The sequence below is a fragment of the Geotrypetes seraphini genome, chromosome 10 (genome assembly GCF_902459505.1).
Source record: "Geotrypetes seraphini chromosome 10, aGeoSer1.1, whole genome shotgun sequence".
NCBI classification, from domain to species: domain Eukaryota; kingdom Metazoa; phylum Chordata; class Amphibia; order Gymnophiona; family Dermophiidae; genus Geotrypetes; species Geotrypetes seraphini.
Window position 1 is genome coordinate 49,841,564 of NC_047093.1, and position 17,309 is coordinate 49,858,872.

Consider the following 17,309-nt stretch of genomic DNA (forward strand, 5'->3'; position numbering starts at 1 on the left):
AGTCTTTGTTTCGGGTGACTTGCATTATTACTCTGAGTCTTTTTGGATCCCTAGTAGGGATTTCTTTAAAAAGCCACGTTGTTAGATTCAGGTTCAGTCTTTCCAAAGCCGCTCAGTCAGTATGGTGGCTATTCTTGGGAAACAGAAGTGACGTCAATGTCGCAGTTCAAACTAGGCCATCCCTGATTGGATTATAGCTGATTTCCGGTTATTCGTGTAAAATGTGTGTGCGCGCGCGTAGATTAGGCTAGTACCGGTTTGTAGAGAGAGACAGATTGAGTGCCATTTTGAATTAGGACGCAACTCCCCCTCTCCTGCGGTCCTTTACGGCTTGGGCTAGAAACTTCCTTGAAGCGCTGACGCTAGCGGTAGGGTCTGCTTGTTTTCCCAACCTCTTGCGAACATGCAGCCGAAACGGCGGTGGGAGACGCTGGAGGCCCTTCGGAAGTCTCGGAAGGGGTGCCTGCCCTATTACCGGGACCCGTTGCTGCAGGGAGAGGTGAGATGGTGTACGTTCCTCGTGGTCTGGGGAGGGCAGCGTGGTCCGATTCATTGGGGTAGAGGGGCGATGGTTGTTCTTTCTTGTACTACTGATACCTGCAAACTTTCTTTGGGACAATGGTTGTGCCATGGCGAGATCTTGTTTCTGCCTAATTGAGGTGTAATCCCACTCGGCATCTCATCTACATCGTGCAGGATTGCTACCGTATTACAGAACATGACTTGGCTGGTTACGTTTTAAAATGATTCTACTTGCTAGTTAAACTGCCATTTTTAGCTGCCATCCATTGAGTGGTTTGTAATGTTTGTTTGTTTTAGAATATGTTAGAAGGCTGCAGGTCCTCTCCAAAACTTTCGACCTATTCTGGTTGGGTCCTAGATCAGTTGAACACCAAGCCTTTGTTGAACACCATATGCTCTGACAGCTCCACAGCCCAAGAATCCAATCTCCCTGTGATTTCTCTGAAGGATACACTCTTTCCTTCGCTTCATTTGACATCTGCACTCTCTACATCAGAAGCAGCAACTTTGACAGAGGTAAGAAAGTAGAACGGGAAGCAAGTGACTTTAGACTTTATGGTAATATTTTGTTATGTTCCACTTTCTGTGAATTCTGACTTTTTGTTATGTACCACTTTCTGTGGATTCTGACTTTTGTTCCTCCGGTCTAAAATATTTTCATTATGATTTGGTAGTACCAAATATACTTGAATATAAGTCAATCTGAGTATAAAATGAGGTACCCTTCCCCCCCCCCCCAAAAAAAAAAAGGAGGAAAAAAATGTTGACTTGAATATAAGACAGGAAGGGGGGGTTAATATTTATGTGCCCTGCTCCCTCTCCCTTCCTACCTGTCTGGCTCTCCACCCTCCCTCCCTGGCTCTGTACCCAGCCCCCCCCCCCCCTCCGTGCCAGGCTCTGTATCCTGTCCCCTTCTCTCTCAATGTCCGGCAGACCTCTACTGAGCCTGCTATATGAAATGGCGGGCCAGAACAGGAGAGGTTCCACCCATCTCTCCTGTCCCGGCTGACTCTACCAATTTATTTTACCTCCCTCACGTCTCCCCCCTTTCCCCGCGTACCTTTTTGAATCATTGGTGGTCCAGCAGTGTACCAGGCAGAAATGAGCTTTCTGCACTCCTTCCTTGTGCTGAATGGCTGTCTTGAGTTGTTACAGCCCAGTGGTGTAGCGGCATGACCGAGCTCTGCTCGTTCCTGCCTGGCGCTAATACCCTCCCTGAATGGCTGCCGTAAGTTCTCAGTGCCGGGCAGGAGCGAGGAAAGCTCCCTCATGCCCGCTGGGCTGGATAAACTCGAGGTGGCTGTTCAGAGAGGGGCTCAGCGTGTGGCAGGAGATCGCACTTGCCTTGCACACTGCTGGACCACCAAGGATTTAAAAAGGTACATGGAGGGAGGCGAGAGGGAGGTAAAAAAAAATTGGCAGAGTCGGCCGGGACTGGAGATGGGAGGGATCTCTCCTGTCTCAGCCAACCTCACTAGGCCATACAGCAGGCCTTCAACAAGTCCAGGAGGGGGGCGGATGGGTGGTGACCTGAATATAAGTTGAGACCCCCATTTTTTGCTCCAAAATCGTGGTTTATATTTGAGTATAGGCGGTAAATCTTCAGAAAACTTAGTGGAGGTTGCTTGTACTCTCCTGCATTGGTACTTATTGTTGCATAGTTACCAGTATGAAATGAGGTTTGTTACTTTTGGGGCTCCTTTTAGAAAGGCCGCTAGAGCATTACCACACAGAATAGCACATGCTAAATTGCTGTGTGCGCTAGCCGCTACCGCCTCCTTTTGAGCAGGTGGTAGATTTTCGGCTAGCGTGCGCTAATTCGGTGCGTGCATTAAACACGCTAGCGCACCTTTGTAAAAGAAGCCCTTGGTGTTACCTTGAATTCAAAGTTTAGTTTGTCCTTAAATTGCTAAGGTGTTGTGTGGGATATTTATTAAGCTGAGATTTTGTCTGGGTGAGTAGTTAGAAGGAATGATGGGGGGTTGTTGATAAAAATGGGGGGAAAGGGGGAGAAAGGGATTGAGACTTGTGTTTTACAACCACACTCAAAGCAGCTTACATACAGGTACTGTAGAAGTGGTTTTCCTTTTGTATCCTTGTTATATGTAATGATTGTTGCACAAGTTATGTTGGTTGTTTTCCATTTGATCTTATCTTTGTGGTCCTGAATAAAACTGTTTAAATATAAGCTGGGATTTGTTCCTAGGACTATAGTTTTAGTATTACTTCCACTCCCTTGTGTTTGTGGTGTGTGTGTTTGTTTTAATTTTTACCTTTTTTATTAGCTTTTATGTAAACCACTTTATCAAAAAGGTGGTATAGCAAATAAAAGCATAAAGAATCGCCTGGATACTAGGCTCGATTGGCCTTCAGTCTGTCCCAGTATGGCAACTCTTATGTTCTTATATGCCTTGGACAAAGAAGGGTTATAAATTGGGAAATAAGACATCATTGTCCCAAGCTGCTGCAGGGGCTGTATGATTTATGTGGCCAAATAAATGATATCATGGCCACAGAGAGTTTGAAAAACACTGTTCACCTGGAAATAACTGAGTATTGTAGGTCTGATCAATTTTTATGTTATTTTAAGGAGAGGCAACTATTGCTTGTTGGCTAAAAGAAGTGATTGCTTCATCCTACATTCTAAAAGAGGTTTCCCAAGATCTTGGAGCTCATTTGACCATTGGCCTAGCAACTTCTCTGAATCTCATTCAGTCTTCCTGGAAGAGATTTGTAGGGGTGCTAACAGGCTTTTAGACTCCTTTGCCAAATTGTACAGATTAAATCTAATTGTTTTATATACTGCATCATCCCTGCAAAAGAGGGCTCAATGTAGTTTACATTAAGACTTTGCACAGTATGTTAATTAAACCCTTATCCAAAATAGCAGAAAACCAGTCTTTTCTTTTTCAAAAGATTTGATAGCCAGTACATGACCACAGACTGATAAGGCAATTCTTTCCATAAAGTAGTAAAATAGAAAAGAGCAAGAACAGAAGACTTGACTGCTTGACTGAACACTTTAAACGATGAAAAAGACTGTTTAAAAGCAGTAGACGATCTATGGCCACTTTGTCGTGGCAGACCTAAAGGCAATGGTAAACTGAGTCACCTAATTGTCCAAAAAATATTTTAAAAAAACTAGACAGACACATTTGAACTTGACTCTGGACTGAATAGGCAGCTAATGTAATTTCCAAGTTTATTTAAGATTTGATGGATCGCTTAATCAAACTTCAAAGCGATGTCCATAGCTAAAATTCATACAACTTTCAGGGGGACAAAACATACCACATTTAATCACAAACGAGACTTACGCATAACGAGGAAAGAGGGAAAGAAATACAATATTTTATAGAAAATAAGACAGAAAGGGAATGAACAAAAGGAAGAGTAGCAATAAATAGTCACATGGCAGACTCTAAGGAATGAATCAAGGCAAGAGGGACGTGGCATATTCAGATTTATTTTTGTTAAGTCAGCTGAGCTGCAGTATTCTGTATCAGTAGTAGACGTGACCCTTTTCCTCCTAAAAAGGAGGAAAAAATGTTGACTTGAATATAAATTGAGATTAAAAACTCGGGTGATCCTGGTGAGCCAGTCTACTAAGACTAGACATCTTTGCCATGTTTTTAATACAATTTTTTTTAACATTTAAATATTTTTTTAGTGCAAAACCATACGTTTACAATAGCAGCAGTTTAAACAATATCTGTTTAGATAAACAATCCCTCCCACCTCTTGTTCCCTATCCCTTCGTCCCCAAGTTTTATCAGTACTTGTGGCCCAAATAGGCCACTGGTGGAGACAGGATGCTAGCAGGCTTGATGAATCTTGGTTTAATTCAGCTTGTTTAGTTTATCCCTGACCTCCACTTTAACCCAGACAAAGTCCACCCAGAACTCTTAAAGGGGTATTGTCTTTTCTGTTAGCAACTTTGGAAATGACCCCCTACTATGGCAGGCATCTCTATCATAGTGCTTTGCAATATCAGCAGCAGAAGAGGCAGGACCAAAAAACTTCTGCTCATATTAAATATTTTGCAATAAAAAATTATGGTAATTAGACCCCTCTTTTCAAAAATATGCCAAACTGAAACAAAATTGTGGAACATGTAGACAAAGATGATTTAATGAGACAGTCAGCATGAGTTCAGCCAAGGGAGATCTTGCCTCACCAATTTGCTTCACTTCTTTGAAGGTTTTAAATAAACATGGATAAAGGTGAGGCGGTTGATGTAGTGTATCTTGATTTTTCAGAAAGCTTTCGACAAAGTTCCTCATGAGAGGCTCCTGAGACAATTAAGAGTCATGGGATAGGTGACAAAGTTCAGTTGTGGATTAGAAATTGGTTATCGGATAGAAAACAGAGGGTAGGGTTAAATAGTTATTTTTCTCAATGGAGGAGAGTAAATAGTGGAGTGCTGCAGTGATCTGTACTGGGACCGGTGCTATTTAACTTATTTATAAATGATCTGGAAATTGGAATGACGAGTGAGGTGATTAAATTAGCAGATGACACTAAATTGTTCAAAGTTGTTAAAATGCATGCAGATTGTGAAACATTACAGGCAGAGCTTAGGAAATTGGAAGACTGGGTGTCCAAGTGGCAGATGAAATTTAATGTAGACAAATGCAAAGTGATGCACATTGGGAAAAATAACCCAAATCATAGTTATCAGATGCTGGAGTCCATCTTGGGGGTTAGCGCCCAAGAAAAAGATTTGGGTGTCAAATGTAGACAATATGATGAAACCTTTTGCCCAATGTACAGTGGCCAAAAAAGTAAACAAGATGCTAGGAATTATTTTAAAAAAGGGATGGTTAACAAGAAAGTTATTATGTCTTTGTATCACTCCAAGGTGCGGCCTCACCTGGAGTACAGCATTCAGTTCTGGTCTCCTTATCTCAAGAAAGATGTAGTGGCACTAGATAAGGTTCAAAGAAGAGGGACCAAGATGCTAAAGGGGATGTAACTCCTCTCGCTTGAGGAAAGACTAAAAAGATTAGGGCTCTTCAGCTTGGAAAATAGACGGCTGATGGGAGATATGATTGAAATCTACGAAATCTTGAGTGCAGTAGAATGGATACAAGTGGATTGATTTTTCACTCCATCAAAAATTACAAGAACTAGGGGACACTCAATGAAGTTACAGGGAAATATTTTTAAAACCAATGGAATGAAATATTTTTTCACTCAGAGAATAGTTACGCTCTGGAACGCATTGCCAGAGGTTGTGGTAAGAGTAGATAGCATAGCTGGTTTTAAGAAAGGTTTGGACAATTTATTATTGAGAAAGACATGGGGGAAGCCACTGCTTGCCATGGAATGTTGCTACTCTTTGGGTTTGTACCAAGTACTGGTGACCTGGATTGGTCGTAGTCAGAACGTTCTACTGGGCTGACCCAGTAAGGCTATTCTTATGTTCTTATGTCATCAAGCTTTATTAACACAACCTCTATTGGTTGGTGCTTCAAAATGTTGTCCAAGTAATGAGAACTTTATCTTTCAGTGCTGAAGACATCTGACGCTGACTCTATATACTGATCTGGTATCACTATCCTGCATACAGGGGTGCCTGTTGATTCCTGCCACCTCTGAGATTCTCAGAGAAGGCAGGAGCCAGCTGGCCTTGAGCATGCGCAGATGCTCTAGACCAGGGTTGTCCAACCTGCGGCCCTGTGAAGTATTTTGTGCGGCCCCAGTTCAGAGCGATGCAGTGTTTTCCTCTGCTGCCCCTGGGTGTTTACCGTCTTGACGGCTCCCTCCTCTGTCTTACTGCAGCATTTGCGCGTTTGTGTGGCCCCAGAAACATTTTTATCCCAGGACAAGCAGGCAGCATATTCTCACATGTGGGTGACGTCATCCACGGAGCCCCGACGCAGATAGCTTTTCAAGCAAACTTGATTGAAGATTCAAGTTTGCTATGCTGCACCACGCATGTGCATGCCTTCCCGCTCCACTAGAGGGCGCATCCCTACCTCGTGGTCCTCAGTTCTAAAGTTTCCGTGGAGCCAGAAGCCCTGTTCTTGTGTTTCTCCGTGTGAAGTGCCTTCTAGCACCGCGGCTTTGTTATTTTCTTCGGAGTCGCTGTGCGGTTTGTTTGTTTTGTTCCTGCTATTTTAAAAAATTAATAAATTTTTTTATGATCGTTCAGCGTCCGGGGACTCCCGGGTTACCTTGGCCTCGTTGGGCCGCGGCCTTCTTTTTCATGTCCCGGCCTTTGTCTGGTTTCAAGAAGTGCACCCGGTGTGATCGGCTGCTGTCGATCACCGATCTTCATCGGTGGTGCATTTTGAGCTTGGGGGCTGATCACCCTACGGATTCATGCCCCCGGTGCACGACTTTTCAATCACGGGCTCTCCGTCGCCGTCGGGCTCGCATGGCGGACCTGTTTGTGGTGGAGCAGGCCTTGGCCTCGGCTTCGGCCCTGGCCTTCGCCTCGTCGACCTCGGCCCCGCCTCGGCTGTCCTCGACGTCCAAGCCCTCGGCCTCGACCTCGAAGACTTCAGCTCCGGGTAAGTCCCCGCTTCCCTCCTCAGGTTCGACGCCAGCGAAGAAGCCATCCTCGGTGACTCCAGCTGTACATGGGGGGTGCCCCGCCCTTGGCCTCCTAAGTCCTCTAAACCTTCTGTGCGTGCTTCCACCCCGCGGGAATACTCAGTGTCGAGGTCGCCCTCGGTGGAATGCACTGCGTCCTCAGAGCTGCCGTCCATGATGGCCATGCCTGTGTTCAGGACATGCTCCGGGCCTTGATCTCCTCGGAGCTTTCTTCGGCGTTGGCCCACCTGCAGCCTGCCTCGACCTCGCGGGAGCCAGATCAGCCTGAGCGGGGTGTTGGGGCCCCTCGGGGCAAGGTGTGCCGCTCACGGCGTCTCTCTTCTTCAGACTTCTCGCCCCGAGCGTCGGGTCGTTCCTCGCCCTCTGGCCGCCCGAGGTCGAAGCGTCCTCGTACGTACGGACAATCAGGTGGCGATGTATTACGTCAACAAACAGGGAGGCACGGGGGTCCCTGTCTCTTTTCAGGGAGGCCCTTCGCCTTTGAGATTGGGCGTTCCGCCACAACATCTTCCTTCGTGCGGTTTACATTCAGGGAGAACGCAACTGTTTGGCAGACAAACTGAGTCACCTCCTGCGGCTGCACGAATGGTCTCTTCATTCTCAGACATTACGTCAGGTGTTCGAGCGCTGGGGGACTCCTCAGATAGATCTGTTTGCTTCCCCCCTCAATCACAAGTTGCCTCTCTTCTATTCCCGGATATACTCGCCGGATCGTCTCGAGACGGATGCCTTCCTCCTGGCTTTGGAGGGGAAGTTCCTTTATGCATTCCCACCTTTTCCTCTAATTTTGAGAACGCTGGTTCATCTCAGATCGACTCATTCCGATCTGATTCTGATCGCACCTCGGTGGCCTCGGCAGCCCTGGTTCTCTCTGCTTCTTCAGCTCAGTGTCAGGGAGCTTCTTCTTCTGCCTGTTTTTCCTTCTATCCTGTCTCAGAGTCGGGGTTCACTGTTGCATCCCAATCTGCAATCTCTGCATCTGACAGCTTGGTTCCTTTCCACCTGATTCCTTCTGTTCAGTTGTCCCAGTCAGTGCGGGATGTTTTGGAGGCCTCTCGTAAGGCTTCTACGCGGCACTGTTATTCCCAGAAGTGGACTAGATTCACTCCTGTCATTATCAATAAAAGTTTATTGTTATTTGATGATATTTGGCTCTTTTTCCTCATTGACATACCAAATAGTACTGTATCATAAGCAGTGTTCCCTCTAAGCGGGCGGGTGTTGTGAGCAAACTTTTTTCACTGTGAGCTAAAAATATCGGGCGCCAGCAAGTTATGAGCCAAATAAATATGTTGCTTTCTACCACAGAACTTCCTTACGTTTGTATGGAATCTATCCCCTTTCAACTTTAGAGAGTGCCCTCTCGTTCTCCCTGCCTTAGCTACTAAGTCTATTCCCTTCAGTACCTTGAATGTTTCTATCATGTCCCCTCTCAATCTCCTCTGCTCAAGGGAGAAGAGGCCCAGTTTCTCTAATCTTTCGCTGTACGGCAACTCCTCCAGCCCCTTAACCATTTTAGTTGCTCTTCTCTGGATCCTTTCGAGTAGTACCGTGTCCTTCTTAAAGTACCAGTGCTGGACGCAGTACTCCAGGTGAGGGCGTACCATGGCCCGGTACAGCAGCATGATAACCTTCTCTGTCTCTTCAGTCCAACATCTGCCCCTTCCATTCACTGTCTGTCTTTCCCTGCCATCTCTCCTCCTGCCCCCCCCCCACCCCCCCAATTTGGTCTAGCATCCATCATCTTCCTTCTGTTCCCCTCATGGTCTGGCATCTCTATCCTTCCCTCCCCCCTGTGGTTTTTAGCATATCTCTCTTCTCATTTCCTCCACTCAGATCTGATCATTCTCTGCTCTCTCTTCCCTTTTCTTCTCTGGTCTTCCTTCTCTATTTTCTGCCTCCATCTAAATTAAATTCTTTCTTACTATTTAGTCCCGTTTCCCTCTTTTCACTGTGTCTACACACAGCTTGTCACCCCTTTCCCTCACCCCTCCATTATCTTACTATTTTCTTCCCCCTTTATTTATCTCCTCCTTCCATCCAGTATGTGTTCTTTCCCCACTTCCATTCAGCATCTGCTCTCCCTTCTCAACTGACATCCATCTGCCTTCTGCTCTCTCTCCCTTCTTCTCACTTCCATCATCTGTCCCCTTCTCTCTCTCTCTCATCTCCTCCATTCCATCATCTGCCCCTTCTCTCTCTCTCTCTCTCTCCCCCCCCCAACTTCCATCATCTGCCCCCCTTCCCCTCACCTTTGTGGGTCACTTTCTTTCCCCTGAGGGTGGCTCATGTCACAGGGGAAGCTTTGGCCGAGCAGAACCGCTTGATTGACAGTGGAACTTACTTGATTGATGTCGATGCTGGGGCCCGTTGCCGTTTGAAGGAAAAAAAAAAAGGTGGAAAAAAGGAACCTGTAAAGGCGAGAGGAAGGGAAACCTCCAGGACAGCTGCTTTTTGCCCTCCTTCAGCGGCCCAAGAGTTCAAACCAGCAGCGGCAGTTGTGTATGCTTTTAACTTCGGCACAGAGCTGCCCCTAATCAATAGTTTAGCGCGGTTTCATGAGGCAGCCTCGGGGCATTTGATAGCCGGCCCGCTTCGATGATGCGATGTGGGCCGGCCTAGCAAAGGCCCCGAGGCTGCCTTATGAAACCGCGCTAAACTATTGATTAGGGGCAGCTCTGTGCCGAAGTTAAAAGCATACACAGCTGCCGCTGCTGGTCTGGAGGTACGGAGACAAGGCAGGAGGCAAACGCGGTGGAAGGCAGGAGTCCCGGCGAAGGCAGGAGTCCCGGCACAGCGACTGCAACAGGAAGTTGCAAGTCAGCTGACGCCGGCCTTTCGTTGCGGCGGGGACCGAATCCTTTGCGGACCGGCAAGATTTTGTTTGCGGACCGGCGGTTGAAGAACTGTGCTCTACACTGTGTGCGCTGTGACGAGAAACTTGTGCGCTGCGAGGTAATATTTTGTGCGCCAGCGCACCCCAGCGCAGCTTAGCGGGAACACTGAAGATAATGCCACATGCTTTTCCAATAAACAATTTACTTGATCCCAAATTGAGTTCCAAAAGGCTAAGATAAAGGGACAATAAAACAAAAGATGACCCAAAGTCCCTTCTTCAAGATTACAGTGCCAGCATCTATTAGACTTTGAGCTATTTAACTTTTGTATTCTAACTGGGGTTCAAAACGCTCTATGCAGAAGAAAAAACCAAGTTTGTCTCATAGATGCAGATACTGTACATCTCATCCTCCAAGACCAAATTTGTGGCCATTGAGAAGCTGAAATTTGATGCTTAATCTCAATGCTCCAAATATTTCTAAGACCATTTTTGGGTTTCTTTTTAACAGATTCACTTATAATTTTATACCAATGTGCGGCCTGGTGTCCCAGAAAGTCCGCCTGAAAGCATAGAAATTCCAGACTATATTGTGTATTCAGATTTATCCCAGGACAAGCAGGCATGATATTCTCACATGTGGGTGATGTCATCTACGGAGCCCCGATGCGGACAGCATTTCAAGCAAACTTGATTGAAGATTCAAGCTTGCTGGCTGCACCACGCATGTGTGCCTCCTGCTCCACTAGAGGGCGCATCCCATCCTCGTGGTCTCCAGTTCGATTTTTTTCCGCTGTGCTAAGAAGACACGTTTTTCTTAGCGCTGCCCTAGTGCCTTCTTTGCACCGCGATTTACTTTTTTCCTTTTTTCTTTTCTTCGTAAAAGTCGCTGTGCATAACGAAAAAAATTTTCTTCCTGCTCATTGCGCTTTTCGCGCCTTTTTCTCGCGATCCGGGGGCTCCCGGATCGCCGCAACCGCGAGGCCTGATTGGCCGCGGCCGCCTGGATGTCCCGGCCCATTACGGGCTTTAAAAAGTGCACCAGGTGCGAGCGTCTTCTATCTTTCACAGACCCGCATCGCTGGTGCATCCTTTGCCTGGGGGCCGACCATCCAACGGAAACATGCCCCCGGTGTGCAACTTTTCAACAGCGGGCGCTCCGCCGACGACGGGCCCGCATGGCAGAGCTATTTGCCACCGATCAACCCTCGGCCTCGAGATCGGCCCCGGCCTCGATCTCGGCCTCGAGTACATCGGCCCCGCCTCGGGACTCGACTTCGAAGACCTCGAGCTCTCATAAGTCCTCTGCCCCGGGTAAGTCCCCTCTTTCCTCCTCAGGTTCCACATCGTCGAAGAAGCCAACCTCGGGGACGATGGCCGCACAGAGTGGAAACTCCTTACCCACGGCCCCGGTAAAAACCCCGAAGACCTCTGGACGTGCCTCCACCCCTCGGGAATGCTCCGAAGCGAGATCACCCCCGGTGGAGAGCACAGCGGCCTTGGACATGCCATCGATGCTGTCCGTGCCCGTATTCCAGGACCTTTTCCGAGCGATGATCACAACGGAGCTATCCGCTGCCATGGCTCACCTTCAACCGGCCTCGACCTTGCATGCGCCGGACCAGCCTGAGCAATGCGCCGAGACCCCTCGAGGAAAACCGCGCCTTTCTCGTCGCTTCTCCTCTTCATCGGATTCCTCCCCGAGGCATTCAAAACGAAAATCGAGACCCTTCTCTAAGAAAGCCCGGAGTTCCCCTCCGGTACGAGGGCGCACCCCTTCGACTCGATCGGGGGAGCCGCTAAGGGTCACCGAGCTGTCTCTTACCAACCCACAGCTCCTATTGACTCCCCCTCGGTCCAGAGCTCCGGCCCGAGGCCCTAGGCTTTCACCGAGGGAGTCCGGAGAGGGATCCCCGACCAGGCACCGGTCGGTCCCCAGAACCCTGGCGTCGTCCCCGAGGGGCTCCTCGAGGCGACGCAGGTCCTCGACCCCGGAGCGCTTTCACAGCGCATCTCCGGTATCGGACCGAGGATCTGAGCGAGAGCCCCGCTATTCGAGGGAGGCTTCTCCTTCCTTCTCAGCCAAACGGCGGTCTCGGTCACCATCCCCGCAAGGGGCCACGGGACCCCATCGACCATCCTTCACGAGGTTCGTCCAGGACATGGGATGTGCCCTTGACTTGGACCTACAATCTGACTCAAGGTACTGCAAGGAATACCTGGCAGAGCTGGATATGCCTTCCCCGCCCCGATAGTCCCTCCGGCTACCACTGAACCCGGTACTCGGGCAGACCCTTATCAAGAACCTCGAGACTCCTTACATGGTGACGGCGGTCCCATCCAAAATGGAGTCTAAGTACCGGACGGTACCTCACCCGGGGTTTGAGCAACCACAGCTGTCCCACCAATCCCTGCTGGTGGAATCATCTTTGAAAAAAAGCTCACCCCTCGAGGGTGTCCGCGGTGGTCCCCCCTGGACGTGAAGGCCGGACACTGGACAAATTCGGACGCCGGTTGTACCAGAACTCTATGATGACCGCCAGAGTCCTGAACTACACCTTCACTTTTTCCTCATATCTGAAACACCTCATTGGGTGGCTCGCCTCCTTCTCGGAGAGCTTACCCACCCCTCGCCAGACAGGCTACACTTGTTCCACGCCGCTTACGACGGCTTCGAGCTATCTTCCAGGGTCGCAGCCTTCGCGGTGGCCATGCGCCGGCTGGCATGGCTACGACTCGTCGATATGGACCCCAACCTGCAAGATCGACTTGCCAACCTCCCCTGCGTCGGGAAGGAACTCTTTGACGACACCATCGAAGCTGCTACAAAACGTCTGTCTGAACACGAACGCTCATTCGCATCTCTTTTCCGACAGAAGCCTAAACCACAGATCTCTCGCCCCTTCCGGGGATTACCTCGATGCTACCCCCAGAAGTCCACATCGGCCTTTTCCAGACCACCGCCGCGACGCCCCCAGGCTCACTCTAGGGCTCCACCAAAGTCATAGCCCACGGCGTCGGCGAAGCCATCTCCGTCCTTTTGACAGAATGAGCGGATGGGGGCGGGCCCCCTCCGCATCTCCACCGAGCCCCCTCCCCATCGGGGGCCGCCTTCAAGCCTACTACCCTCACTGGAAAGCCATCACGTCGGACTCATGGGTCCTTGGCGTGATCTCATCAGGGTACTCGCTCAACTTTCAAGAGGTACCCCCCGACAGTCCACCGAGATCGTGCCCTCCAAACCGAGCGCAGTTGCCCCTCCTCCTCTCCGAGGCACAGGACCTCCTCCGCCTGCGGGCGGTGGAACCGGTCCCCCAAAATCAAAGGGGCCAAGGGTTTTACTCCCGTTACTTCCTTGTACTGAAGAAGACGGGAGACCTGCGCCCGATCCTAGACTTGAGGCGCCTGAACAAGTTTCTAGTACGGGAAAAGTTCCGAATGCTTTCACTTCCGATTCTTTACCCCTTGATCAGCGAGGGCGATTGGCTTTGCTCCCTCGACCTGAAGGAGGCCTACACCCATGTTCCGGTGCACCCTGCTTGCAGCAAGTTCCTGCGTTTTCAGGTGGGAGACCTTCACCTGCAATATCGGGTCCTCCTCTTCGGCCTGTCCTCGTCCCCCCGAGTCTTCACGAAGTGCCTCGTAGTGGTCGCGGCTGCCTTACGCTCCCATGGTCTGCAGGTATTCCCCTACCTGGACGATTGGTTGATCAAAGACTTGACCAGGGAGGGGGCTATCTCAGCGACCCAACAGACTATCACTTCCCTTCAGTGTCTGGGGTTCGAGATAAACTTCCCAAAATCCCAGCTACGCCCCTCTCAGTCCTTACAATTCATCGGGGCCGTGCTGGACACGGTCTGCCTTCGCTCCTTCCTCCCCCCTCAGTGTCGGGAGGCATTGGTAAACCTGAGCCGACAAGTCTCGAGATCGAACTCTGTTTCGGCACGACAAATGATGACGCTCCTCGGCCATATGGCCTCCACAGTCCACGTTACCCCGCTTGGTCGCCTTCATCTGCGGTTACCACAGTGGACTTTGGCATCACAATGGTGACAGGATCAGGACCCGATCAACTGCCACGTGACAGTGACTCCTTCCTTGCGAAGATCGCTCCGTTGGTGGACCGACTCTTCGAATCTTTCCAAGGGTTTGCTCTTTCTCGCCCCTCCACACCACAAGGTCCTAACCACGGACTCGTCGGAGTACGCTTGGGGGGCTCATGTGGACGGTCTCCGCAGTCAAGGTCTGTGGTCCGCAGAGGACCGTCACTGCCACATCAATGTGTTGGAACTTCGGGCCATCTACCTCGCCGCGGTGGCCTTCCAACACCTGCTTCACGACCGGGTTGTTCTCGTCCGTACGGACAACCAGGTGGCGATGTACTACGTAAACAAGCAAGGAGGGACGGGGTCCTGGTCCCTCTGCCAAGAAGCTCTACGGCTCTGGGAGTGGGCGGTCTCCCAAAACATCTCCCTTCGAGCGGTTTACATCCAAGGGGAACAAAACTGCCTGGCGGACAGGCTCAGCTGCCTCCTCCAGCCACACGAGTGGTCCCTGCATTCTCAGGTGCTGCGACATGTGTTCGACACGTGGGGGACTCCCCAGATAAATCTGTTCGCCTCCCCCAACAATCAAAAACTGCCTCTCTTCTGTTCAAGGATATACTCCCCGGACCGTCTCGAGGCCGATGCCTTCCTCCTAGACTGGGAGGGAAAGTTCCTCTATGCGTTCCCGCCGTTTCCTCTGATTCTGAGGACGCTGGTCCATCTAAAATCTCTGAGGGCCACTCTGATCTTGATCGCTCCTCGATGGCCCCGCCAGCCTTGGTTCTCCCTACTACTTCAACTCAGTGTCAGGGAACCTCTGCTTCTGCCTGTCTTTCCCTCTCTGCTATCTCAGAGTCGGGGTTCACTGTTACATCCCAATCTTCAGTCTCTTCATCTGACTGCTTGGTTTCTTTCCCCTTGACTTCCTTCCCTGTATCTCAGTCGGTCAGGGAAGTGTTGGAGGCTTCTCGGAAGGTCTCGACCAGACTCTGCTATTCTCAGAAGTGGACTAGATTCTCGTCCTGGTGCTCCTCTCACCGCCAGGACCCGGTGTCGGTCCCTGTGTCCTTGGTTCTGGAGTATTTACTCCATTTATCTCACTCTGGCCTGAAGACCAATTCCATTCGAGTCCATCTCAGCGCCATTGCTGCCTTTCATCAGCCCCTGGAAGGGAAGGCTCTTTCACTCCATCCCTTAGTTTCCCGTTTCATGAAGGGGCTCCTGAATGTTCATCCTCCCCTCAAACCGCCTCCGGTGGTTTGGGATCTCAATGTGGTTCTAGCTCAACTGATGAAACCTCCATTTGAGCCTATGGATAAGTGTCATCTTAAGTTCCTCACTTGGAAAGTGATCTTCCTACTCGCTCTCACTTCTGCTCGGAGGGTTAGCGAGCTGCAGGCCTTGGTGGCGGACCCACCTTTCACAGTATTCCACCATGACAAGGTGGTCCTCCGCACTCACCCTAAGTTTCTGCCTGAGGTGGTGTCTGATTTTCATCTCAACCAGTCCATTGTTCTGCCTGTGTTCTTCCCCAAGCCCCACTCTCATCCCGGAGAGGTGGCGCTTCACACTCTCGACTGCAAGCGGGCGTTGGCCTTCTATCTCCAACGCACCCAGTCCCATCGGACGGCCCCCCAGTTGTTTTTGTCCTTCGACCCCAACAGGTTGGGGCGCCCAGTTTCCAAGCGCACCCTGTCCAACTGGTTAGCTGCTTGTATTTCTTTCTGCTACGCTCAGGCTGGTCTCGCGCTGTACGGTCGAGTTACGGGACATAAAGTCCGAGCGATGGCAGCTTCGATAGCTTTCCTCAGGTCCACATCTATCGAGGATATCTGCAAGGCTGCCACGTGGTCTTCGGTTCATATTTTCACCTCACACTACTGCCTGGATACACTATCCAGGAGCGATGGCCGGTTTGGCCAATCGGTCTTACGTAACCTATTTTCTTGAATTGCCAACCTCCCTCCATCCCTTATCAGTTAGCTTGGAGGTCACCCACATGTGAGAATATCATGCCTGCTTGTCCTGGGATAAAGCACAGTTACTTACCGTAACAGGTGTTATCCAGGGAGAGCAGGCATATATTCTCACAACCCGCCCACCTCCCCGGGGTTGGCTTCTTTGCTGGATATGTGAACTGGAGACCACGAGGAGGGGATGCGCCCTCTAGTGGAGCAGGAGGCACACATGCGTGGTGCAGCCAGCAAGCTTGAATCTTCAATCAAGTTTGCTTGAAATGCTGTCCGCATCGGGGCTCCGTAGATGACGTCACCCACATGTGAGAATATATGCCTGCTGTCCCTGGATAACACCTGTTACGGTAAGTAACTGTGCTTTTTCCATTCAGGGAACCCTACCTGAATGGCCTGCTTTAGTTGCAACCATCTAAAACTTTGTAATTTATTAAGACCATATTTATGCTGCAACTGTGAAAAATCAAGCAGTTTACTATTTAAAATAACATCATTTAAAGTCCTTATACCTGCAATCATCCAATGCTTCCAGATGATCTTAAATCTGCCAATTTGAATCTTGGGGTTTAGCCATATGGTTTGATTTGTTGATTTACTAATAGGAATATTTGTTAGATTGCTGACAAATCTTAAGGTTTTCCATGTGTCCATTAAAATTATATTATCTTTATACAGTCTAGGCATCTTGATACTAAGGACATGACAAAGATGTAAAGGAAACATTTCAAATATAACCAATCCGGGGTGTAATCAATGAACTCAGGGTGGACCCAATACATACCTTGACGTAAAATATAGGCTTGATGGTACCTATAAAAGTTTGGAAAATTTACCCCGCCCTCCTTAATTGGTTTTTGTAAAGATACTAGAGCGATTATAGGAGTTTTACCTAGCCAAACAAATTTTGTAAGAATAGAATTCAATTTTTTATAAAAAGACCCCTGAAAAAAAACTGGTATCATTCCCATTGGATAACAAACCACAGGCAATATCATCATTTTAACAGTTTGAACTCTCCCCCACCAAGATAAATGCAAAGGATTCCACTGCTCACACATTTCTGTTACCTTTTTTAATATAAATTTATTCTTTCACCGTATCTTCTATTGTGTTTTTAATCCAAATACCTAAATATTTTAGTCCATCTTCCTTCCATACAAATGAGAATGTATCAAACAAACTCCTTGTACAATGTACATTAAGTGGAAGAATTTCAGATTTACTCCAATTTATCTTGTATCCTGAGAATTTTCCAAATTTTTCTATCAATTCCAACAAACATGGAATGGTAATTCTTGGATTTCTCAAATGAAGTAATATATCATCTGCATATGCAGAGACTTTATATTCCCAATCTTTACGGGGAATACC

At 49.0% G+C, this 17,309-nt stretch overlaps 1 protein-coding gene across 2 annotated transcripts in view; it reads left to right on the top strand.

Annotated features, from left to right (window-relative positions):
• The first annotated feature begins 235 nt into the window (after positions 1–235).
• GLE1 (GLE1 RNA export mediator) overlaps positions 236–17,309 on the top strand; it is a 94,103-nt gene continuing 77,029 nt past the window's right edge. For both annotated transcript variants that reach the window (XR_004540938.1, XM_033961767.1), the window contains exons 1-2: positions 236–499; positions 820–1,038. Coding sequence is in view for 1 of the 2 variants with exons in the window: in XM_033961767.1 (XP_033817658.1) it covers positions 404–499; positions 820–1,038 (315 nt within the window). In the remaining variant the exon portion in view is untranslated. The remainder of the gene's footprint in view (positions 500–819; positions 1,039–17,309) is intronic.